This window comes from Mesoplodon mirus (assembly GCF_964341445.2).
Source record: "Mesoplodon mirus genome assembly, chromosome: 19".
Lineage (NCBI taxonomy): Eukaryota > Metazoa > Chordata > Mammalia > Artiodactyla > Ziphiidae > Mesoplodon > Mesoplodon mirus.
Window position 1 is genome coordinate 51614693 of NC_138995.1, and position 24197 is coordinate 51638889.

At 54.5% G+C, this 24197-nt stretch overlaps 1 protein-coding gene and 1 pseudogene across 11 annotated transcripts; both read right to left on the bottom strand.

Annotated features, from left to right (window-relative positions):
• Nucleotides 1-678: 678 nt before the first annotated feature.
• Nucleotides 679-13639, bottom strand: DPF1 (double PHD fingers 1). 10 transcript variants are annotated; one of them, XM_082607762.1, is made up of 12 exons: nucleotides 13534-13639; nucleotides 7813-7973; nucleotides 7631-7738; nucleotides 6102-6229; nucleotides 5736-5825; nucleotides 5267-5345; nucleotides 4938-5069; nucleotides 3989-4039; nucleotides 3777-3896; nucleotides 2563-2675; nucleotides 1929-2040; nucleotides 679-1793 (listed from the first exon to the last, which is right to left on the bottom strand). In XM_082607762.1, exons 1-12 carry the CDS (start codon nucleotides 13563-13565, stop codon nucleotides 1723-1725), a joined length of 1197 nt encoding a protein of 398 aa, XP_082463888.1. In that variant the 5' UTR covers nucleotides 13566-13639; the 3' UTR covers nucleotides 679-1722. The 10 variants fall into 10 exon arrangements, with proteins under 10 accessions (XP_082463888.1, XP_082463895.1, XP_082463892.1 ...); XM_082607769.1 differs by having other exon boundaries at nucleotides 1929-2010; nucleotides 13534-13618; XM_082607766.1 differs by lacking the exon at nucleotides 13534-13639 and adding an exon at nucleotides 9380-9474 and having other exon boundaries at nucleotides 1929-2010.
• A 9680-nt stretch (nucleotides 13640-23319) lies between these two features.
• LOC309794776 (atypical kinase COQ8A, mitochondrial-like) lies at nucleotides 23320-24197 on the bottom strand (annotated as a pseudogene). Its single transcript has one exon. The product of its transcript is annotated as an atypical kinase COQ8A, mitochondrial-like (transcript).

A 24197-nucleotide genomic window follows, 5' to 3' on the forward strand; every position in this document is an offset into this window, starting at 1 on the left:
TCATCTCTTCTGTCCTCTTCCACCATAATTCCTCTGGCCCTCTTCATCTGCATCTCTCTCCAGGTCTACGTCTTCCCTCTCCTGCTCTTTTTCTCGTTCTCTATAACTGTGTGACTCCTGTCTCTCTCCTGACTGTTCTTGTGTCCTGGTTCTCACTCCTCACCTCACCTCACCCAAATCTGTCTTCCTCCTAATGTCCCTGGATCTATATCCCATTGCCCATTCCCCTCTGTTCTTTGCCCCACATCGGGATAGGGAGCTCCAGGTGATGTCTGGGTGTGGGATGAGGCGCCCCTGATCCCTACCACAGCCCCGAGGGGAGGGGCCAGCCCCCAGTCTTCATCTTTCCATCCCTTCCCTTCCCCCAGTCCCCAGCTTCCCGCCTCCCTCCTCACTGCTTCCCCGTTGCAGCTGCAGCAGTCCGTTGCCAGGGCAACCACAGCTGGCTGGGTGGGAGCCCCTCCACCCCATCCCCCCCTTCTCCTTTCCAGCGAGGCAGGGAGGAGCTGGGACAAAGCCAGAGAAAGGCGGGGTGCAGAGGGGAGCTGGAGGGAGATGGACGTAGGGCCAGCTCCAGCTGTTAACCTCGGTTGCTTCTCCCCCAGTGAGGCCCCATCTCCCCTTCTTGGTGACGCCCCAAACCAGCCTGGAGAACGAGGCAGACGACGTGGGCAGAGGGGTCAGGCCCAGTTTAATACACGGAACAAGTTAATTCACAGCAGAGGCAGGCAATAAAGGAGACTCGTTTACAAGGGGGGACACGCCTGGATTGGGGGAGACCCCCCAAACCCACCACCTCCCCCACTTGCAGTCTCAATTTCCCTTTTTTTTTAAAACCCGAACAACAAACACACACAACCACAAGAAACAACCACGCCCCCTCGCGACCCGAAAATGGCCAGCGAGGGTGGCAGGGGGCAGCCCGGCCTGGCCGGTAGGGAATCGGGGCGGGGGGAGGAGGAAAATCTAGTCCGTTGCAGAGTCTGTGCTTCTCATTCCAGCAGGCGCTGGGCAGGGGCCCGCCTTGCCAAGGCAGGCACAGAGTGGGCTCGGGGCGGGGCTCTCGGGGAGGGAGCAGGAACGGAGTTCAAAACCGTGGTTCACATCATGCAGTATCCACAGTGGGCACCAAGAGAGGGCGGGGGGTGGACACCACACCCACCTGCCCTGGGCACGAGGGGGGAATGGTGCCCACCTTGGGTGGGGAGGTGGGAGAGCTGCAACTCCAGGGACTGGGGTGGGGGAGGAGCCGCCAGGCAGGAAACTGGCGTAGACTGGTGCCCAGTAGATGCGCTCAGCAGTGCCCCCTCCACCCAGCCAGACCTTATAGGACTCTTTGTTATATATTAATTTCTTTTTTTTTTAACTTTTTGACTTTTTCTTTAGAAAAAGGCTTTGTCCGTGCCCCCAGCTGGCATCCACCACCCCTCGTGCCCGCCCAGAGGCGGGGTATGGCTTTGAGGGGAGCAGGAGCCCCTGGTGCCCATTTGCGAAGGGGTGAGGCAGGAGGGAGGAAGGGAGAGGACCCTGCTGGGCCCACCAACCCACAGGGCAAACATTCCACTTGCACAGAGGGGAGGGGTGGCCCAGCCCCCTCTCAGGCTCCCCCCGCCCCCCGGCCCCTTCCACTGTGGGGCATTAAGGATGGGGAGAGACTGGAGGAGCTCCAAGAGGCAGGTAGGCAAGCATCACCCCAGAGGTCCAGGTGAGCCAGAGCCAGGCCTAGGTGAGGGTGATGTAGGCAGAGGCCTTCTCTTTCAGGTGCCGAAGACAGAGGTGACAACTCCAGCTCCCTGTGGCGCGGCCGGAGGACAGGGAGTTAGGCCCAGGTCTGGGCAGGGCTGCCCCGACCCCCTTCCACCCAGCGGACAGCAGGAAGACCACTGTCCAGCACCCCACCCCCGTGTCCGGCCCTCCTCTTCTCTCACCTTCCGGGGGCTCCGCCATGGGAGGACTCAGGCAGTACATGTGGTAACCCCGATCGCAGTCATCACAAAACAGCAGCTGGTCCTGGGAGGTGAGACCCGCCCAGCTGGCACCCTGGGGGCACGGGCACCAGAAACCGGGGTGGGGGGCGGGGGCAGGGGCCAGGTCAAAGGGGCTGGGGGAGGCGGTCCCTTGCAAGACAAAGGGCTCTGAGAAGGTCATCTTTACAAAACCCTGCTGGGCAGAGGAGCAAAACACCCCTGAGGACGGCCAGTTTGCAGTTTGTAGTTTAGGTTTTATAGGACTCTGTGGAACACTTAAAATGACACGGAGATGGTCTGGAAGCCATGGACGTGGGTTCAGGTCCCAGCCGTACCATTTTCCTGGCTGGGTGACCTTGGGCAAGTCTAGTCCCCTCTCTGAGCTCGGTTTCTTCTCTGTGGAGTGGGAACAAGATCACCTACCTCAGGGCAGTTGGAAGGAGTCAGAGAGTGAAGAGAATTAAGTGCCGGGCTCAATTAATGGACATTAACAATAATCATAATACAGGTTACTGGTGTTCACCAGGGAGGGGGCTCCAGGGGAAGGAGGCCGCTTGGGGGCATGTCCCGGGGAAGGGGGCGCGTGGGCACTCACGTCGTTCTCCGAGGTGCCACACAGGCTGCAGGACTTGCACTCGATACACTGCCAGCGGTAGGTCCGCACAGCTGCCGTCATGTTCACCGTGAACTGTAAACACGAGGGGTGTCCTGGGGGCCAAGGGGCAGGGGTGCGGTTAGGGGTCATCGTGCCCCTGGTGGCTGCTGACCCCCGGGGAAGCAATGGCTCAGCCCCCATCCCTAGCTCACAAGGCCCACAGCCCGACCCCACCCAGCCCACGGTGCCCAGAGCCTGTCCTGCAGGCAAGGCTGCCCTGGCCACCAGCCTCTTACCCAGCCACCATGGCAACCACACTCTGCTCCCCAGGACACCATGGCAACCGCATTCCATTACCCACGGTGCTGTGGCAACCACTTTCTACCACCCACAGCACCGGGGCAGCCACATTCTGTTAACCACCGTGCTGAGGCAGCCACATTCCATTACCCACAGCAGAATGGCCAACCGGTTCCATTCCATTAACCACAGTACGTGGCAACCACAGTCTCCCAGCCACGATGCCATGGCAACCGCCTTCCACAGAGGGGTCCCCACACCCTGGTTCCCTGCAACCCAAGCCCATTACACACGATGCCCCAGCAACCACACTGTTACCAACATGACTGTGCAGGGTGCTAACCCACTGGTCAACCCACCACCCCAGCACAGATGCGCAGCCACTACCCCAGGCCATGACCACCACCTTCCACTACACCCAATCGCCATGACAACCATATTTCACTACCCATAATACCATGACAACTACAATTCATTAGCCACCGTGCTGAGGCAACCACCGTCTATTACCCACAAGCCCACCTTGGGAAACCACAGTCTGTTAACCCCAACTCCACGGCATGGCAAGCACCCTCTGTGAGCCACAGCACCCAGGCAGTGGCGATCCATTACTCACTATCACAGCCCACTACCCACGATGTTTTGGCAACCATCTTTCACTGTTCCCCACGCCGGATAAGCACATGCCGGTACCCACAATGCCATGACAACCACATCCCATTGTTCCCAGAGCCTCCCTGACCCCACTCAGTTTCCCACAATCCTCAGCAGTTGAGTCAGCTGTTTATCCTCAGTGCCCCTGGGATGCTCTGCATCCCCTCCACCAGTCCTCTCCTCTGCCTTCTCTCCTCCATATCTGGACTCCTGGAGTCCTCTCCACCGCGGTCCCCAGAAACCTCAGGTGGGGGCATCACCTGATCGCCCACAGTCGGCACAGGAGATGAGGTCCTCGGGACACCCTGTCTTCTTGGAGCCACCCAGGCAGAAGTCACAGTAGCCATTGGGGATGACAGTGCCATCAGGCGCCTTCTTGGCTGAAAGAGAGCAGGCAAGGGTTGGCATGGGCAGGCAGGGACACTCAGTCAAAGGCTGCTGCAGAAGTAGGGGCAGAGGGAGGCGTCCCTACCTGTGTGTTTCCTCTGTGCCTCAGGGACCCAGGCCAATTCTTTGTAAAACTCTGGGGGTGGGGGGACAGAAAGAGGGGCTCTCACCATAGGCAAGGCTCCACCCTGCCCCCAGCCTCAGCCCCAGGGGTGGACCCCTTCTCCAGGCATGGAGGAGGTGGGGAGAGGGAGCAGCTACCCCAAGCTGTGGCCAGTAGCAAAAGAGAGTTGGGGGAGCCCAAATAATTCTCATCAAGACCCCCCCCAACTCTTTGAGGACAACTGATACATCCTCTTTATTAGGTAAAAACTTGGCAGATGTAGCTTTAGGGAGAGCCCCCCTGCTTCCCTGCCCATGCACACTTCTACCAGACAGTCCCCCCAACTAAGCCCCGGCTAAATAAAAATTAGGTGGACACCACTGGCGGAGATCTGGTATGGCAACAGACATTCGGAAGGAAAATTCTGAACACAGAGGTGCCTCGGTGTGTGGTGGGGATGGGATGAAGAGACTGCCCTCTCCCACCGAGGGGTGGGTGGAAAGATGGTTTTTCCACGGGCAGAGCCTCCCCCCAAGCCTTCCCCCATCCCTCAGCTGTCAGGGTTGGCACCGGATTGGCATGGGCGGTCGCCAAGTGTTCCCAGGCCACGGACCCTGCCCCTCGGCCAAAGCTTAGCAGAGAAGGGAGAAAGGGAGGCAAGGAGGGAGGGGAGTCATCTATCACCCCCCCTCCCCAAGCTCTAATTGAAACAATAAATCAGACCCAGAAATATTACGCCCGGCCAGGAGCGAGGGAGAGATGGTTGGTTGCCATGGCAACCTCAGAGCCAGCATCCCCCATGGTTGGTGGGGGGAGGGGACCGCTGAGCTGGAGATTTTCCAGAAATGTCTAATGTGCCCCCTCCCTCCCAGGCTCCTTAGCCCCCACTCCCAGGGCCCCTCACCACCCCACGCCCTGCCCGCCTGCTCACGTTTATGGTTGTTTTTCCGGTGGAAGGGCAGGGCGTGGCGTTCGGCGTTCTCCTCCCCCTCCTCCTCAGCCAGGTGGGTGTGGGTGTAGTGGTAGCTGAGCCCTGGCCGGTTCTTATACCGTTTCCCACAGACTGGAGAGTGAGCAGGAAGGGGGCCGGTCAGCCCTCCCAGTCCGCCTCTGCCCTGGCCTCCAGGATCACACCTCCACCCTCTGCCAGAGGCCTGAGCATCCCCCAACCAGGGTCCAGAACAGAAGGGAGGGGGCCAGGAGGGGAGAGGTCTCTGGGCCCCACTCTCTCTCTCTTCCCCCCTCTTCAGAAAGACTCACTATCACAGACATACGGCTTGTCTCGGTCCTCCAGGGAAGCGGTGTCCTGGCGTTTCCGGAGACCCCCGATGCCATATGCCTAGGGGAAAAGTCATGAGTGAGGGGCCAAGAAAGGGAGGGAACTAAAAGAATTTTCATCATTTGGGCCTGAAAGTCAAATTGCAGCTCTGCCACTTCCTAGCTGTGGGCCTTGAGTAACTCCCTTGATCTCTCCAAGGTTCAGTTTCCTCATCCGTGACACAGGTATGAAGCTAGTTCTAACCCACTGTACAATCTCTGTTTGGCAAATGCTTTAATAGACCCAAGCCTCAATTTCCTCATCTGTAAAATGGGTATAAAAATCCCCTATCCCTTCAGGCTGCTCTGGGGATTAAATGAGGGCAAACTGGGGCAGGGTCTGAACATTGTACATAATAAATGGGATCTGCATTGAGTGGAGGAGTGATGGAGAGAAACTTTGGAGTGATACCTTTCCTTTGGCCCTGTTCTTCCTCCTGGGAATGTCATCCTCCAAGTCTTCCACTTCAAGATCATGTGGAAACTCCAGCAGCTGCTGTTTCTGGGCACCAGGAGAGGGGAGATTGGAGTTAAGAAAATGGGGTATTGTTCTGCTTTGTGGGTGGGGTGGCTCTGGGCGGACCGGAGACTGGGGGTGTCAGGACAAGTCAGGAGGTCTTCCAAAAAAGAGATGACATGTGGAAGAATAGAGACTTAGGATACCCAAAGGCCCTAGGGAGCCAGGGGAGATTTCAGAGCAGGAACAGGATGGGCCGGGGCAGGAGACAGGGGTGAGAGGGCAGCTGTGGCCCCTGGTGGGGGGGTGGGGGGATCCTACCTGGCAGTCCATAATGGTCTCCTCCTCCTTCAGCTCTATCTTCTTCTCCCCTGTCTCAGCACACAGTAGAGCCTCAAGGACCGGCCCTTCTGGGAGGCCGCCCTCCTTCTTCAATGGCGCCTCACAGTCTGGGGAAAAGGGAGGAGGGTGTCAAGTGGAGAACTTGTCCCTGGACGACTCCTCAAACTGCCCAGATTGGAGAATCATGCTCTTTGCTAGAGGGAAGAGGCTTTCCCACACTCAACCAGCAATAGACTCAAAGATTCAACCGTACACCCTTCCAACAATACTTCCATACATCCTTTCCAAGGATGCCCAGACCCTGGGGAAGACACAGCCAGACCCTCAGAGCCACTTGGACACACTCAAGGGGAGACATGGCCAGACCCTCCTATATAACTGCATACATACATGTAGGAGACCCCACCCAGACCCTCACACCTGGAGAGAGCAGACACTCAAACAGGACACACATGGACATACACAGGGGAGATACATACAGGTCATCTGAGACAGCCAGACACACAAAGGAAGAGGTACACCCAGACACTCAGATATACCCAGACACATGGTGGAGGCATATCCAGACCCTTGGGTATACTGGCACACCCAGCAACACTACAAAAGAGAGCATTAGACCACCAGATATACCCACCACATGGGGAAGACACGGCCAGACCCTACCAAACACCTGAACATACTTAGGGGAGATAGAGACACACCTAGAGAGAGTCACTCAGGTGGATACACATGCACACAGGAGATAGAGACAGTCCCTCCAATACACCTGGACCCACACAGATCCTTGGATATACCTGGACAGGGGAAGAGAAACAGCCAGTGACTCTAACGGTACTGGACACATTCAAGAAGTGATAAAACCAGACACTCATGGAGCAGCACACACGCGCAGAAATACATCTAATACACCAGACAGACGCTCAGGGAAGAGATTCTCCCAGACATTCCAAAGCATCTGGCGCTCAAAGGAAGAGAGAACTGGACCCCCTGATACACCCACATCAGGAACCGCTGGACACTCTGATAGACCAGCCCCACACAAGAGGAAACAAACCTTCTAATACACTTGGAAACATCTGAAAAAAGACACAGACACTGAGATACACTCTATTACAAAGGGAAAGAGTTACAACCTGACACTCTGATACATCCAGACACACTCAGACATCCACAGGAAGCAATACAGTCAGATACTCTGATACATCCCAGCTCACAAGGGAAGAGATACAAAGATTGGACACACATAACAGATACCACTCTGTCCTGAAATACGCCTGGGCCCAAGGAGGATAAGATACAGTCCAAAGCTCAGTCACTCAGGGAAAACTGGAGAATCTCTGGACGACACCCAGACACACAAGGGCAGACACAGCCAGCCACTCAGACGCTGGCTAGGAGGGAAATAAAAGCGAATGATCAGATGCACACCAGCATCACCACACACTTATCAGAGTGTGCTGTGGGCACCCATGGGGGCCGCCGAAGGCACAGGACGGAGCTGCACCCACCAATCTTGTACTCGCAGGGCCGGAGTCTGGGGTCTTCCAGAATGTTGAGTCTCCGTTTCTTTCTCCAACAGCGGGCGGGGTACGTGTAAATCTGTCCCGGGGCCAAACCTGGAGTGAGAAGGGCGGTAAGAACGCGGCCGCGAAGCCAACGCCCCGCCCCGCCCCCAACTTCCCAGCCGTACCCGGGCCGCGGTGGGTCTTCTCCATCCAGATGTAGCAGTTGTTCTGGGCCACGCCGGTCTGCGAGTCGAGGAACGGCAGGCGCAGGCTGCGCTCGGCGCACAGGCGCGCGTTGTAGCTGCGGCAGTGCTCGATGGCTTCTCGGTAGAAGTCCTCGCCTAGGCTGCGAGGGGCGGGTGGGCGGTCGGGCGGCTGTCAGCAAGGGCAGGCGCACCGGGTCGCCCGGCACCCCTCCCCCAGACCGCCCGTGGGGAATGGGTGGGCCGACTCCTCCAACCTCACCTCTCCCCGCTGTCGTCGCTCCTGGACCCAGGAGCCCCCAACCCGGGACTCACGCAGGCCTTGAGCCAAGGAGTGGATACACACAGTATAGAAACAGATAAAAATACACCGGGACCCATCCATACAGGCACATATCCAAATACACAACACAAACAAATCGCACATAGTCACACAGGATTCACACACAAAGAGAGACATATCCCAAGACTCACAAAGGAGAAACAGACACATCTCACATATGTGCTCACACAAATATCTACTGAAAAACACAAGTATCTCAAGTCCCATAGTGTAGAAGCAGACAGATCACACACATATACATGCACAAATATATATCACATATCCAAAGACACACAACACAATCACCCACACAAAGACACACAACATGCAAACAGATGACACACAGACACATCCACTTACTCATCCATCCGTAGACACACACAGATACACAAATGTTAAAAAAGAAAAAATGTTAAAAACAAACCACCCACATATGCACTTACACACATATCCAAAGACACAACACAAACAAATCACACACACACACACACACAATCCAGATACACTATACAAAGAAATCACACAGATTCACACAGGATACACACACACATTCACGAAGATACACAATATAGAAACCAACATCTAAAATACCACATACTCAAACACACAAAGATACACACATACACAACATAGAAACAGACAAATCCACCCACAGTCACACAAAAATTTGCACATAAATACATGCATACCTACATATCCAAAGACACAGAACATAAATGATGCAGAGTTTCAAAGGATATGTACACACACTCAAAGACCAAAATATCCAAAGACACCTAGTGTAGAATGTGAAAGAAATTAAATACATATCCACACACATATCCAAAAAAAACCCAGAACCCGAACAAGTGACACACACTCCACAACCCAAGACAAAGGTAGTGTGGGCTTCACTCAAGTTTACCAAGGCCCCCGGACCCCCTGGCCATTTCACCCTCTCCCCAACCCCGGGGGTCGCAGGGCGGGACATGACCCCCTTTCCCGAAGAGGGCGCCAATAGGGCTCCGAGTTCCCCCTACTCCGCGCTCCTCCAGGAGCAGCGCGTCGGACACGGTTCTTGCCAGAGACCCACAGTCACACACATTCGCAACCCCGCGCAGCCCGGCCCACGGTGACAGCCCCCCAGACACCCCATCGGCCCCACCCCCAGCCGCCGCACACACACACACACACGCCCGCGCAGACCCGCTCGCGCGCCCTCCCCTGCCTCCCGCCGGCCCGCAGCACCTCAGGGGGCCGGGGATGACCGTGGCCATCTTGCTCCCAGGGTCCTGCCCCCAGCAGGTCCCCGCCGGGCCGGTCCTCCCAGCGCTCGGGCGGGCGCTGAGGCCGCCCATCCATTCATTCCCGGGGGGCGGGAGCACCGGGACCACAGCCAATCAGGGTGGCGGGGTGGGCCCACCCAGGCCATGCCGGGAGTGGTAGTTCCCCGCCCGGGGCTGGCGGGACCCCGCAGAGAAGCGTGTCAGAGGTGGGGCCGGTGGCACGTACAGCCACTCCCGCGCGCTCACTCATGCACACCTCTTGAGTCTCACACATGGGCCTACACTCACCCATGCACACCTGGGCTCGCACACACCCACACGCGGCAGCTTACACACACATTCACACGTATACTCACAGCGTCCCACGCAGACTCACGCACACTCCCTCTCCCGCACCTTCGCACAGACTCACATACATTTACACTCACACAAACACTTCAGTGCCAGGAGACTTAGAGACACCTTACAGGTGCCCACACGAACGTCCCACCAACGCATGGCTCACTGACACCTCCCCCTCCCCCTAGTCCCTCCTAGCTCGGGAGAATCCTCTCCGTCCCCCTCGGAGCTGTCTCTCGCACAAGGACCCCGCCCTACTCAACCCCTTCCCAGGCCTGACAGCAGCTGTGCTAGTTAGGAGATATAGCCACACCTCCTGGGTTCAAATCCTGGCTCTGCCACTTGGTGGCCATGTGACCTTGGGCAAATGACGTAACCTTTCTGGCCTCAGTTTCCTCATCTGTAAAATGCAGATGATGGCTCATTGGATTATTGTGAGGATTAAATAAGTAAGCATGGGTAAAGTGTTTCAAAAGGTACCTGGCAAGTAGTAGGTGTTCAATAAATTCATTCATTCCACAAAGAGGACCTGTTACGTACTAAGATGTAAAATGGTGATAGCTAACCATTATTAGAAAGAATAATGCTGGGCACATAATAGATGCTTAATAAATATTTGTTGAATAGAAATATACTGAGTAGCCACCATGTGCCAGGCACAGCTCTTTAACAGAGATTAAGTCACTTGATCCTCATCCTGACCCTCCGGGGTGATATTATCATTACCCCCATTTTCCAGATGAGGAGGTGAAGTCACATGCCCTCAGCTCCTGGTGGCTGTTTGAAGGTGGGACTAAGAGAAGGATTCACTCACCCAGATGTCTGTACCCAAGTGGTCACCTCCTTTCTCCCACTGTCACCCACACTGACTCTACCCTAAGGGATGCCCAGAGAGGGAGCTGACCTACCGAGTCACAACAATCACCAAGTCCCATGCACACACACCTGGAACACCCCCCCCACCCCAACCCCTGGCCCTCATCCAAAGTTCGTGTTCAAGTTTGAGCCCTTGCAAGGATGAAAACGCCCACCAATGTCATTGTCCACCAGGGGGCTCTCCAGCAGACAGAAGAGGCATAAGAGCCTTCACCTCTTCTTTTGTCACTCGACATCCCCACCTACCCCCTGGTGAGAGAGACCCCCTCAGTGTCTTCCACACTCATGGTCACTTCTGGACACACACACACACACACACACACATACACATACACACACACCCCTCTAGTCTTAGACCCCTTCTACAGGCTCTTCCCCATCTCCCCCAGGTAAGGCCTTGACCTCCCCCTTCCCGAGCCCAAACAGCAGGGAGTGGGTCTCTGCTTCACATCTGGCCTAGAGCAGATGGCAAGGGGAGTAAGTCCTCACACTCACTCTGGCCTCCAGGTTCCTACAGTGGCCACCCCATATCTCAGCCACAGTAAGCCCTGCCCCGCTCCTCCCAACCGGCCAGCTCAGCTCAGAGTGCCCTTACCACCTTCCTCTCTCACCTTCCACCACCCTCACAGATCTTCCAATATGCCCTTACACTTTCTCCCCACACCTCTAGCCTCAGACACCCCACTCACTCCTGCCCCACCCCAGAACCTTTGCATCAGTTTTGGTCAGCTTGGAGCCTGAGTGTAGACCACTCCATCACCTCCCTGGACGCCCTTGTCCACCAGCACAATTTGACCCACAGCTGACATTTGGAGAGCGGTCTCCCTTCCCTTCCTTACCCCTAGTCACCGTCAGAGACCCCTCTCCCACACTTGAGCTCCCCTGCCCAAACAATCCTCCCGTCCCCATCCCCCAGTGCCCTGTGTGGAAACTGGACCACAAATGAAATCAATATTGATACTACCAATAATAATCACTACATTCAGTCGGTGTCAGGCTCAGTACCAAGTGCTTTACAAACATCACAGAAGCACCATGAGGTAATAAGAGCTGTTATGATTCCCCAATTCACAGGTGGTAACACTGAGGCTTGGGGCCGGGGGTGGGGGGCAGGCAGGAAATTAGTGCTCAAGACGGGGTTTGAATGATGCAGGCAGTCAGAACTGAGAGCTGCACCCTCCACCTCCCACTCCCAAGGGGATTTGACTCGCATTATCTCAGCAGCCAGTCCCTGCCCTCACCCCTGCAGACCCCTAGGAAGGTGAGAGCAAAGAAGGGTGCTGGCACTCCCACCCCCAAGCTTACTCTGGCCTTCAGGTCCCTGCAATGGCTGCCCTATACCTCCTCCAAGAGGTCTGGGCCAGGGTCAGAGTGAGGATGTCTGGATACCTATAGATCCACCAACCTGCACAGGAACCCCGTCCCAGCCACTTTGAGGGTGTCCCTCATGAGGGAGACAAGTCTGTGTGGAAGACTTAGAGTGAGAGGGAAGCAGAAGTGTTGTCACCGTTACATACCATTTCACACTGATCCCAGCTCCGTACACGCCCTCCAAGCCCCCTTTGCCCACCGCAAAGCCACACTTGTTGGCGCGTGCCTGTAAGGTCCGGCCCCCTCCTCTCGCATCTCCTCCCCCCCACCTGAAACCAGAAGCTACTGGGCGCCTTCGGTCCGGCCACCTGGCACAGCCTTTCTGGAGAGCGGGGGCGGGGGATGGGGGGGCGCCCCCGGGCCCCTCCCCCCACCTCAACCCCCCGGCACAAGTTGCTCAAGGTCAAGGTGGCGGGTGCCAGGGGTTGGGGGAAGGGTGGGGGAGGTCGCCCAGGCCCCTTTGTGCGGCGCCGCGGGCGTTCGCCCTCCGCCTCCTCCCCACCAGGCCGGGGAGGAGGGGGAGGGGAGTGCCGCGCACGACAACCCGGGAGGGAGATCGGGAGCGGCCGCGCGCCTGTCACTCCCAGTCCGCTGTCACCGCCTGGGGAAGGGGGGTGGGGAGCGCTGGGACCCAGGAGTTCGGGATCCCGAGGAGGGAGCGAGAGAGATGGAAAGAGAGGGAAGAAGAGAGGTGGAGAGAGCGAGGGATGTCTAGGCGAGGTGAGGGCTGGAAGAGAGCTAGGTTTGAACCCAGGCGTCCAGGATCCCAGCCACTGGGCCCGGGAGGAAGCTAACACTCGGAGGAGGGACGCGGACAGGGATTAAGGGAGGGAATCCCCGGAAGCTGAGGGCGCTCCCAGCACCCTCTCCCGAGGCATCTAGTCCCCAAGGGGATGAGAGATGCTCTCGTTAGATGTGTACGGGAGGAGAGAGGGAGGGCTCCCACGGTCTAAGCTGAACGGGGCGTCGGGGCTTTAGGTCCCGAAGACCCGGGAAGGAAAACAGTAGGGATCTAATCGGGGACCCCCGACGTCTAAGCTCCCACCCTGCGGCCGCGCGGACCGAGGTCCCCGAGATAGAGGGGGGGAAAGAGAGAAAGATGCTTTGATGAGGGGAAAGGGTGGTGGAGACCCCGGAGACTGAGGTCTGGACTTAGGCTTACGTACTCCCAGCCCCATGCAGGGGCAGGCCCGGCGCCCCCAAAGACTCTGAGGAGGAGAGAGGGAGGAGGAGGAAAGGGAAGCCCCTACCCCCACTCTGGGTGGGGAAACGTCCTCCGCCACCCCCCAGCTCGCGCCACATTCCTTCACTGACAGCGACAAAGAAGAGGCGCCCCCGCGACCCCCGAGGGGCTCCCGCCCCCAGCCCCAGGGGGCGACAGGGGGTGGCGGCCCCCCCAGGGGAGGGGGGGCAAGCTGGGGGCCCACATTCAACTGCGATCCGCCCACGGCGTCCCCCTCCCCAGCGAGGGCGGGGGAAGGGTTCGGGTAGGGGGCGGGATGGAGGGACGTGGACGGCGGGGACACTCACGACTTGAGCGGGTTCTGAATGGCGGTGGCCATGGCCCGCTCGGCTGGGCCGCCTCCGGCCCGGGGCGCCGCTGCCGCCGCGCGCGGGCCCAGCCCGGCCTGCGCCGCCCGCTCTGCCGCCCAGCGCGCTACGATTTCATTCATTCTTGGGGCTGCGGCGCGAGCGGAGCGGGGCGGGCAGGGGGCGGGGCTCGGCCAATCCCCTCACCTCCCGGCGCACGACGGGACGTGGAGTCTAGGGGCGCTCGGCGGCGCCCGAGGGCGCCCCTGTCCGGACTACACGTCCCAGGGGGCGTCGGGAGGACCGCACGCCCATTGGCTACTGGGGATACAGGGCGGGGCTGGGATCGCCCCAAAGCATCCTTTCCCCTCCCTGGAGGTGCTCCATCCCCACCTCGGGCTCTCCATCCTCCAGGCACCGCGGGCGCGCAGAAGGTGGTGCCTGGCTTCTGGGTCTCCCCTGGGTGTGTGGATGACCCCAGGGTCTGTCGTGTATTCTTGCCTTTGCCTACTTGTCTGGGTGTCTCTTCTGTGTAAGCCGGTCTGTAAACAAGCACAGGGGTTAATCAATGCCTTTGTTCATTTATTAAGTGCCTGCTATGTGCCAGGCACTCTTCTAGACACTGGGGATACAGCGTGACGAACAGGCAAAGTTGCTGTCCTCAAGGAGCTGACCTTTCAGTGGAGGAAAAAAGATGATAAACAAACAAATAAACTTATCATTTTAGAGAGTGATAAGTATTATAAAGAAAGTGGCTGCTCTGAGGAGGTGACATTTGAGCTGAGACCCAAGAAGCTGCCACCATGCAATGGGAGGGGAAGGAGGAAAAGCTTGGCAAGTTCAAAGATCAGTGGGAAAGCTAGTGTAATGAGCAGAGTGAGTGGGGGGAGGCAGGGAGGGAGACAATATTAGGGAGACAGCAAGGATCCAGATCATGTAGGGCCTTGTAGGCCATTACAAAGAAAACGGATTTTGTTCTAAGTGCAATCAGTCATCCTTGACTCTTCATTTTCACACACACCCCAAATCCATCAGCAAATGCTGTTATCTCCACATTCACAAAATAGATACAGAATCCACCCACTCTTCTCCCTTCACAGCCTCCATCCTGGTACTGCTCCCCCTTTGCTCCCCACCCTGGACAGTCCATTTCTATTCTCTCCAGGGCAGCCAGAGTGAGCTGCTTAAAACAGCTGGCATCACAATGCGCTCCGGCTCAAAACCTCCAGTGGCTTCTTTCACACTTTAAAAAAAAATATTTATTGATTTATTTGGTTGCTCTGGTTCTTAGTTGCAGCAGGCGGGCTGCTTAGTTGCAGCTCGAGGGCTCTTCAGTGGTGACATGAGAATTCTTAGTTGCGGCATACATGGGAGATCTAGTTCCCTGACCAGGGATCAAACCCGGGTCCCCTGCATTGGGAGCACAGAGTCTTAACCACTGCACCACCAGGGAAGTCTCTTCTTTCACACTTAGAATAAAATTCGAAGTCTCTACTATGCCCTCTAGGCCCTACTCAAACCCGCTCCCAACCCGCATCACACTTCTGATCTCATCGCCCTTCTTCCTTCCCTTGGCTAACTTTGCTCCAGCCGCGCTGGCCTCCTCCCTGTTCCTGGAACGTTCCAGTCCCACTTCGGCCACAAGACCTTTGCACTTGCTGTTCTCACTTCCTAGAATGCTCCTCCCCAGACAGCTGCATGTCTCCAACTCTCACTTTATTCAGATTTCTGAATGTCACCTTCTCAGAGACAACCTCAGCTAAGATGGCATCCCCCAGAATCTCTCTGTCCTCTTAAAAGCTTTCTCCTTCTCCCAACACTTACCATAACTCATCACCATGTTGTAGGCCTATTTAGTTACTTGATTGAGTGTCTATCTCCACTCCTTTGACTACCAGCTCTATGAGGCAGAGATTGTTGTTCATTCCACTGCTGTCTCCCCAGTGCTTAGAACAGGGCCTGAAAAATAGCAGGTGCTCAACAATTATTTGTTGAATAAATAAATGAATCAATTAGTCATTATCCTCCATGTCTCTCCCCATTGTCTGGCTCTGCAGAGTGCAAGCAGCAGGGAGAGAGGGTCATGTGGGCTCCAGGCTGTGCCCTCCGCCACACCTGGACCATCTGAAGAGGACTCGGTGGGGTGGGGTGGGGGTGTTGTATAAAGGAAACCTTCCCAGCAGAGGGTCTGGAGCTAAAGCTTCAAGGCAAAGAGAAGGGAGAGGTTAAGAGGCATATTCACTCATTTCTATAGATTATCATTGTCCCCAGCCCTGTGTGGGCATGCTGGGGACACAGCAATGATGTGTCTGATGGCTCTGCCCCAGGCAGAGCCGTAAGCTCACAGTCCAGTGGGGAAAAGACCCACCACCACACAATGACAGCCAAGGGTGGAGGAAGCCAGGGCAGACGGCAGGGCTGGGATAGAGGTGGTACTCGGGGCTATGGGAGCCCAAAGGAGGCTCCTAACCCAGCCTGGGGGTCAGGGAGGGCTCCTTGAAGGAAGTTCCAGGAGAGTCTTTTCAAGTCCTGACCCCCTGACCTCTCCAGACACAGGGCAAGTCCCTGTTCTGACCTCTTGGGGCTCTGAGGTCTGATCTACCTGTCACCCAAGTCTTGGGAACAAACAATTCCCAACGTTTGTTCTCTCCTAACCTGGAATGCAAAGGTTTGGCCACCAGAGGGCACTGTGGCCTCAGTCTTTGTCCAGACAGACTGTTCGTCAAGCCTCGGATCCTGGAGGGACATTGTGGGGCCACTGGGACCAGCCAGTGGAGACACTGGTGCCCCCACTATGAGCTTCAGACCCTGCCCAGGACCTGGTCACCACGGTCTGAGTCCCTCCCCCCAGAGGCTCCTGTGGAATCAATAGACCCTCTCTGTCCCAGACCCCTGAGGGCCCAGCTTGGGCCTCCAAGGGAGACACTTGCTAAGCCCCCCTGATCCCTCTCTTCCCCGCTATTCTTCAGAGGATACAGCCCTCCCCTAAGCTGCCCTTGGGGTGTTCAGACATGACCCTCAGAAGTCTCCTACCCAGATGAGGATACTGAGGTACAGAGGATGTGAGGCTGGGGGGAGGTGGCCACACAATACCAGGGCAACAACAATAACAATTAATAATAATAACAACAATACATAAGGTCCCATTGACTTAGCTCCTCCTGTGTGTCAAGACGGCTCCTGAGCTTTTTACAGGTCTTATGTCACTATTATACAAACCGCACTTAGGAAGCAGGATTCTCCACCTCAGAGTCAGACAAGGCAACTTGGGCTCACAGAGGCAATACCCTCGCCAAAAGTCCCCACCTATCATGGCAGGGAGAGCTGGGGTTTGAACCCCGGTCTCACTCAGAAGCTAAATCACAGGCCACCTCCCTGTGCTACTCTGAGGGGGGTTGCTGACTTCCTGTGTCAGAATCTGCTCCGGCCCTCCATGAAAATAGCATCCCTACCCACCCTCCCGCCCCCCAGTCCCAGGGATCCAGGGTCCCTGAAGGCAGATCCCAGAATCCCAGGTCTCAGAAGGCAGCCCCCAAGTCTTTCTAATGACTGCAAAGCCCTGAGAATCATGGTTTGTGTTTGGGCACAAAAGCAGAAAGAAGAAACAAAATGCGATTGAAGGGATGGTTCTCAAGCTCTCAGGTTGGGAGGGGTGAGGGTATGGGTTTGCAACAGAGGCCTTAGAGTCGGTGGTGGAGTGTGGGCTCTGCCGACCACCTTCCTATTTCCCCAGTAGCTCTGCTGGAACTTTTTGGTACTTTGGTTTTCTCATCTGCAAAATGGGAGTAATGGTTCCAACCTCACAGGTTCGTGGTGAGGATGCTTTGGGTCCATGTAGAGCCCTTAGTGCTTGGCACACTTTAGCACACAATAAATATTATCTGTGATCCTCACATCATCAGTTCCTGTGGCTGAACACCTACTGTGTGCCACTCCCGGGCTGAGGGTTTTACATACATAATCTCAAGAGCCCAGAGAGGTGTGGTCCCTGCCTGGAGATCACAAAGAAATCACAAAGTCTGGACTTGGACTCAGGTTTGCTGACCCAAAGCACCCTCTGTGCTGCCCTGATGGGCACCCTTTACCTCTGCTGGGCACTGAGCTAACGTGTACACTCAGGTGACCCTCACAACAATCCTGAGACCAGGAATAAGGTGAGATCATGTCAGGTAGGACCATAAAACCTAGGGTAAGGAGTTTGGGTTTGATTCTGAGGGTAGGGGGGAGACAATGGATCGTTTTCAGCATGATCTTCTTCTGTTTTGTTTTTTTTTAATATTTATTTATTTATTTATTTGGCTGCATTGGGTCTTAGTTGCAGCACACGGGATCTTCGTTGCAGCATGTGGTGCATGGGCTTCTCTCTAGTTGTGGCATGTGGGCTTAGTTGTCCCATGGCATGTGGGACCAGGGATCGAACCTGCGTCCCCTGCATTGGAAGGCAGATTCTTAACCACTGAAGCACCAGGGAAGTCCCCATCTCCTTCTGTTTTAGAAAGATCCTCATGGCTGCAAGTGTGGACCAGACTGTGGGGACAAGGTAGGAGGCGGGAGACCTGGGAGGGGGCTGAGATGGCTGGGGTGGGAGGATGGGGCCAGGATCGGGGCAAGAAGGTGACGAGAGGCAACAGAATGCGGCTGCTGTAACAAATGACCATGAACTTGTCAGCTTAAAACAACAGAAATTCTACAGAGGCATGGATAAAGAAGATGTGGTACATATATACAGTGAAATATTACTCAGCCATAAAAAAGAACGAAATAATGTCATTTGCAGCAACGTGGATGGACCTAGAGATTGCCATACTGAGTGAAGTCAGAGAGGGAAAAACAAATATCATATGATATCACTTATATGTGGATTTAAAAAATGGTACAAATGAAAAAATTTACAAAACAGAAATAGAGTCACAGATGTAGAAAACAAACTTATGTTTAGCAGGGGGAAAAGGGGGGCAGGGAAAAATTGGGAGATTGGGATTGACATATACACACTACTATGTATAAAATAGATAACTAATAAGGACCTACTGTATAGCACAGGGAACTCTATTCAATACTCTTAATGGCCTATATGGGAAAAGAATATAAAAAGGAGTAGATACATGTGTATGTATAACTGATTCACTTTGCTGTACAGTAGAAACTAACACAACATTTTAAATCAACTATACTCCAATAAAAATTTTAAAACAAAACAAAACAAAAAGCCCCCAGAAATGTATGCTCTCACAGTTCTGGAGGTCAGAAGTCAGAAATCAGTATCACTGAGTTGAAATCAAGGTGTCAGCAGGGCCACACTCCCTCTGGAGGCTGTAAGGGAATATCCATTCTTTGCCTCTTCCAGCTTCTGGTGGCTGTTGATGCTCCTCGGCTTGTGGTCTCATCACTCCAATCTTCAAGGTTCCGTCTTCACATCACCTCCTCCTCTGTGTGTGCTTCTCTCCCTCTGCTTTTTTCCTATAAGGATACTTATAAGTGATGGTATTTAGGGCCCACCTGGATAATCCAAGATATTCTTCCCATCTCAAGGTCCTTAACTTCATCACATCTGCAAAGACTCTTTTCCTTATAAGGGATTAGAACCGGTAGCTTTGGGGCGCCATTATTCTGCCTACTACAGCAGAGTGGGCAGAATTTGCAGATGGATAATTTATGGAGCACGAGGGAAAGAGTCTGTGGAGTGTCAAGGAGGACTCAAAGGCCCGTGGCCTGAGCAGCTGGAGGGATGGAGGCGCCAGCACCGAGATGGGGCTGGAGCCAGAGGGGAAGGTTTGGGTGAGCCCAGGAGCTCAGCTTCAGAAGCAGAAGCCTTGAGTTTGAGATGTATGTCGGGCATCCAAGGGGGGCTGCTGGGTAAGTCCAGAGGTTGGGTTAAAGAGAGAAATTTGGGTGCATAAAGTGAGACTGGATGAGCTCTCCAGGGAGAGAAGAGGACCAAGGTGGAGACCTAGAGGTGACCATCAGTACCAGATCCAGAAGGTAAGGAGGAACCAGTGGGGACATGGAGAGGGAGCCGGCAGGGAGGCTAGAGAAGACCGGGAGAGGACGGCCGATGTCTCAGGAGCAAAGGAGACAGGGAATGATGACGGCTGATGGGTCAAGTAAGACGACAACTGAAATGTGACTTAGATTAGCGCCAGGGGGACCCTGACAAGTGTACTTCCATGGAGCAGGGGATGGAGGACGAGTAGAATGTGAACATTTGATTGGAAAGAGTGCAGAAGAGAATTGGAGAATTGGAGACATCTCTGGTGAGAAATTTTGCTGTAAAGGGGAGCCAAGAAACAGGGCTGTGGCTGGGGGAGGTCAAAGAGTTTTGTCTTCTGTTTTGTTTTAAGGTGGGAGGAGTTACAATACATCTGTATGCCAGCGGGAATGAGCAGGAAGGTGAGCAGGAAAGTGACCATGCAGGGGAGAGGGGAGCATTGCTGGAGCAGTGATGGAGACAAGAGGAAACAAGCGAGTCCCCAAGTGGAGGGTCAGCCTTAGTGAGGCTTGATCCGTATCAGGAGGAGGAGAAGACGTGTGGAGCAGACGCCAGGAGGTGGGAGACTGAGGACATTCTCTCCTATGGCTTCAGTGAAATGAGCTGGGAGCAGAGATGGGGGAAAAGAGAGAGGATGCACTGAAGACCCCTTGAGGGGCCGGTCAGGAACTCAAAGTTTTGAGCTCTTAGAATAGGACAGAGGCATGGAGTAGAGGCCAAGTTTGATTTAGCCAGATTGGGGGTTTCCCAAGTGAGAGTAATAAAGAGAGGGAGTTGAGGGGGGATCCAAGAGAGCCACTTTGGTGAGTGACCACAGACTTGCAGGGCTGAAGGACAGTGAAAGGGGAGGGGGATCGATGGAGCCGTAGGTCCTGTCAGGGTTGGAGGACTGGAGGGAGGGAGTTGAGAGAGAGGAGAAGGCGGATAGAGAGCGGGAGGCATGAAACTGAGATTGGAGGGGCTGTGTTTATCGGGCATGGGCATGACGAGGGCCAAGGTGGCTGGAGGGGCCGGGGTTGGGCAGAGGACCAGATCCCTGGCAGAGAGGTGGTGGGGGCGTGGGGAGGCTGGGGGAGGTCGAAGGAGCATCTACCTGGATGTGAGGATTGTGTTAGGAGTGAGTGGCGAGCCAGGTGGAAAATGTAAGAGACCGTGATCCCCACGGCCATAGTGACCCCAGCACCCACCCTGTCCCCTCTCAGCAGGCATCCCTAACTGGAAAAGGGGACTTGGGTTCTACTGGATGGGCGGTCACCTCTGGGAACGACATCTGCAGCTCCAGCTCCATCAAAGACCCACATGTGAAAGGTAAATCTATAAAGTTAATAGAAGAAAGTGTGGGTGACTTCCCTGGTGGCGCAGTGGTTAAGAATCCACCTGCCAGGGCAGGGGACACGGGTTCGATCCCTGGTCCGGGAAGATCCCACATGCCCCAGAGCAACTAAGCCTGCACGCCACAACTACTGAACCCGTGCACCACAACTACTGAAGCCTGTGCTCCTAGAGCCCGTGCTCTACAACAAGAGAAGCCACCGCAGTGAGAAGCCCGCCCATCGCAACAAAGAGTAGCCTCTGCTCTCTGCAACTAGAGAAAGCCCGCGCGCAGCAACGAAGATCCAAACGCAGCCAAAAATAAATTAATTAATTAACTTTTTAAAAAAATAGGGTTGCATGACCTGGGTTTTTCAACAAATAATTGGCATTAAAGACAAAGGGCCTGTTAGCAAGTGTTGTTTTAAGCTTTTGCATGCCGGAGACCTGTATGTGCCTGAGCATCTAGCAAAACCCATGGGGCCCTTTTCAGAATCAAATTTATAAAAGCATAAAATCCAGATGGTTACAGAGGAAACTCATTGCATTAATATACAGTTAGTAAAAAAAATAATAATTGTGATATAGTAATATATGTGCTTCTTTATTAATACATTAAAGAATAAGATCTGGCTGCAGATTCAATAACTACCATAATTTCTAAGCGGTGATGAGTAAAACCAATGTTTCAAGAGATCTGCAACAACTGTAATGTGCTATAAAACATCTGTGATTTATCTGGGTGACAAGGTCATAGCTTCTGGCAATAGTATTGTGATTTGTTGCCAAAATTCATAATTGACAAAAATATCAAATGTCATTAGAGGTTAGTGAAAACATAGAGGTCAGTTTTTTCCCACCAATGGTGATAGACGCCAAGAAACTCTGGACAAGTTGGAGGTCCCAGGACCCCAGGATGAGAATCCCTGTAGATTAAAAACACAACATATGGATCTTGTATAGATCCTGATTTGAACAAACCAACTTAAAAAGACATTTCTGAGATAACTGGGATATTTGAAAATAGGGTGTGTATTATAAGATATCAAGGAAATATCGTTCTTTTTATTTTAGGATTTTTTTTTTTTTTTTTTTTTTTTTTTGCGGTACGCGGGCCTCTCACTGTTATCGCCTCTCCTGTTGCGGAGCACAGGCTCCTGACGCACAGGCTCAGCGGCCATGGCGCACGGGCCCAGCCGCTCCGCGGCATGTGGGATCTTCCCGGACCGGGGCACGAACCCATGTCCCCTGCATCGGCAGGCAGACTCTCAACCACTGCGCCACCAGGGAAGCCCTATTTTAGGATTTTTTTAAAAATTGAAACAAGTAAATCAGACAATTACAAGAATTGTATGAAGAGTAACAGAGCCTGAAATGACCCCTTGGGTCCAACCAGGTGACAAGTGCATATCATTTCCTTCCACAAGGGCCCAGGCGCCTGGAGTGGGAGGAAGGGCCCCCCACACACCAGTCTTGGAGCCCAGAGACAGAGCATGGGGCTTTCTCTCCCCTTCTGCGTCTCCTGCCTTTCCCCACAGGAGGCAGCAGTTCTCTGAAAACCTCTGGTTGTCAAAAAACCTCTAGGAGGGCTTCCCTGGTGGCGCAGTGGTTAAGAATCCGCCTGCCAGTGCAGAGGACACGGGTTCGAGCTCTGGTCCGGGAAGATCCCACATGCCGCAGAGCAACTAAGCCCGTGCGCCACAACGATGGAGCCTCTGCCCTAGAGCCCACGAGCAACAACTACTGAGCCCATGCGCCACAACTACTGAAGCCTGCGAGCCTAGAGCCCGTGCTCTGCAACAAGAGAAGCCACCGCAATGAGAACCCCACGCACAGCAATGAAGAGTAGCCCCCACTCATGGCAACTAGAGAAAGCCCGTGAGCAGCAACGAAGACCCAATGCAGCCAAACATTAAAAAAAATTAAAAAATAAAAAAACCTCTAGGAACCAGCCAGAGAGCAAGTGTGGGTGGGTCTCTCCTGGTGAAGTAGTACTTTTTGGCAATGCTCAGATCAGCACTTCTCTAAGCTCCAGATCCAGGCCAGACAGGAAAAGGCGGAAAACATAACTCTCCTAGAAACACACACACACACACCCCTTATATTACATGCTCAATAAAATCCAAAAAGGCTTTTCTGGTTTTTTTGTTTGTTTTTGTTTGTTTTTTTTTTGCTTTTGGTGGCAGGGATTCAAAGGGAGAACTCTCATCTTCTGGTTAACCTTCACATTAGCAAAAACCCCTGTTACAAAAAGGAAAAGGACATAACATCGTCTTTTTATCGAGTCATTTCAGAGGATGAATAAACAATAAGCAGATTCTGACAGACGGCAGTGGGGTTGCATTTTCATTCTTGCGCCTCTCACCCCATACCCACTTAGCAATAAAAACTGTGCATAAGCGCTGGCGACAGGCTCTGAGTGGCCACCCCTCTCGCACAGTACGAAGTTTAAATGGAACACGGGCACCACCTGCTTCCTACTAGTTTTAGCGGCACGGGACGGAGGGTCCGGCCACATGGCTATGCTGTGCGGCTTGCCTCCTGCAGTAGTTGCTGTAGGCCTCCTTGAATGTGGCCTTGCAGGGGAAGCGGGCCTTCAGCTTGGAGAACATGAGGAAGGAGCCCCCCAGCTTCCTGTGCAAGGAGTAGGTCTCCTCGGTGCTTCAGCATGATGGGAATCGGGTGGTGGATCTTCGCGGTGGTGCTCTGGGCGCCAAAGTCAAAGAGCTCCTCCGAGGCAAAGGCCTACCCCAGGATGAAGATGGCGTCCAAGTGGGTATCTTCCATGGCCTTGACCTCATGGCCGGTGAGGAACTTCATCTCTGTGGATTTCTTCAGCACGGCCTCCTTGTCCTGGTCGGCAGCAGCCCTGATGATCTGGATGTAGAGGTCTGGGAAGGATCCATCGTATTCCTGAGTTGCCCCGAAGTCCAGAATAGCCACCTTGTGCTGCCGAGGGTCATAAAAGAAGTTGGCCCAGTTGGGGTCTGTCTGCATGAAGTAGAACTGGAACAGTTCCTGCAGGCACAGGACCAGGATATGGTAGCAGATCTCGTTCCGGATCTCCTGGCTCAGCCCCTCGGCCTGGTCCAAGGGGGAAGCCAGACACCAGCTCCATGGTCAGCACGTGGGGTCTTCAGAGCTCCTCCACAGTCTCAGGCGTGTAGAAGAAAGGGTGGTCCTTCAGCAGCTCCTTGAACCTGCCTGCACAGGCGGCCTCCTGCTGGTAGTCGCACTCGAGGGCCAGCTCCTGCCTCAGCACGTCGAGCAGGTGCTCACGGAACAGGCCTTCCGGAAGCATGCTGCTCATGTTCAGCACGGCCATGAGCTTGTTGACGTCACAGTTGATGCTCTGGGCCACACC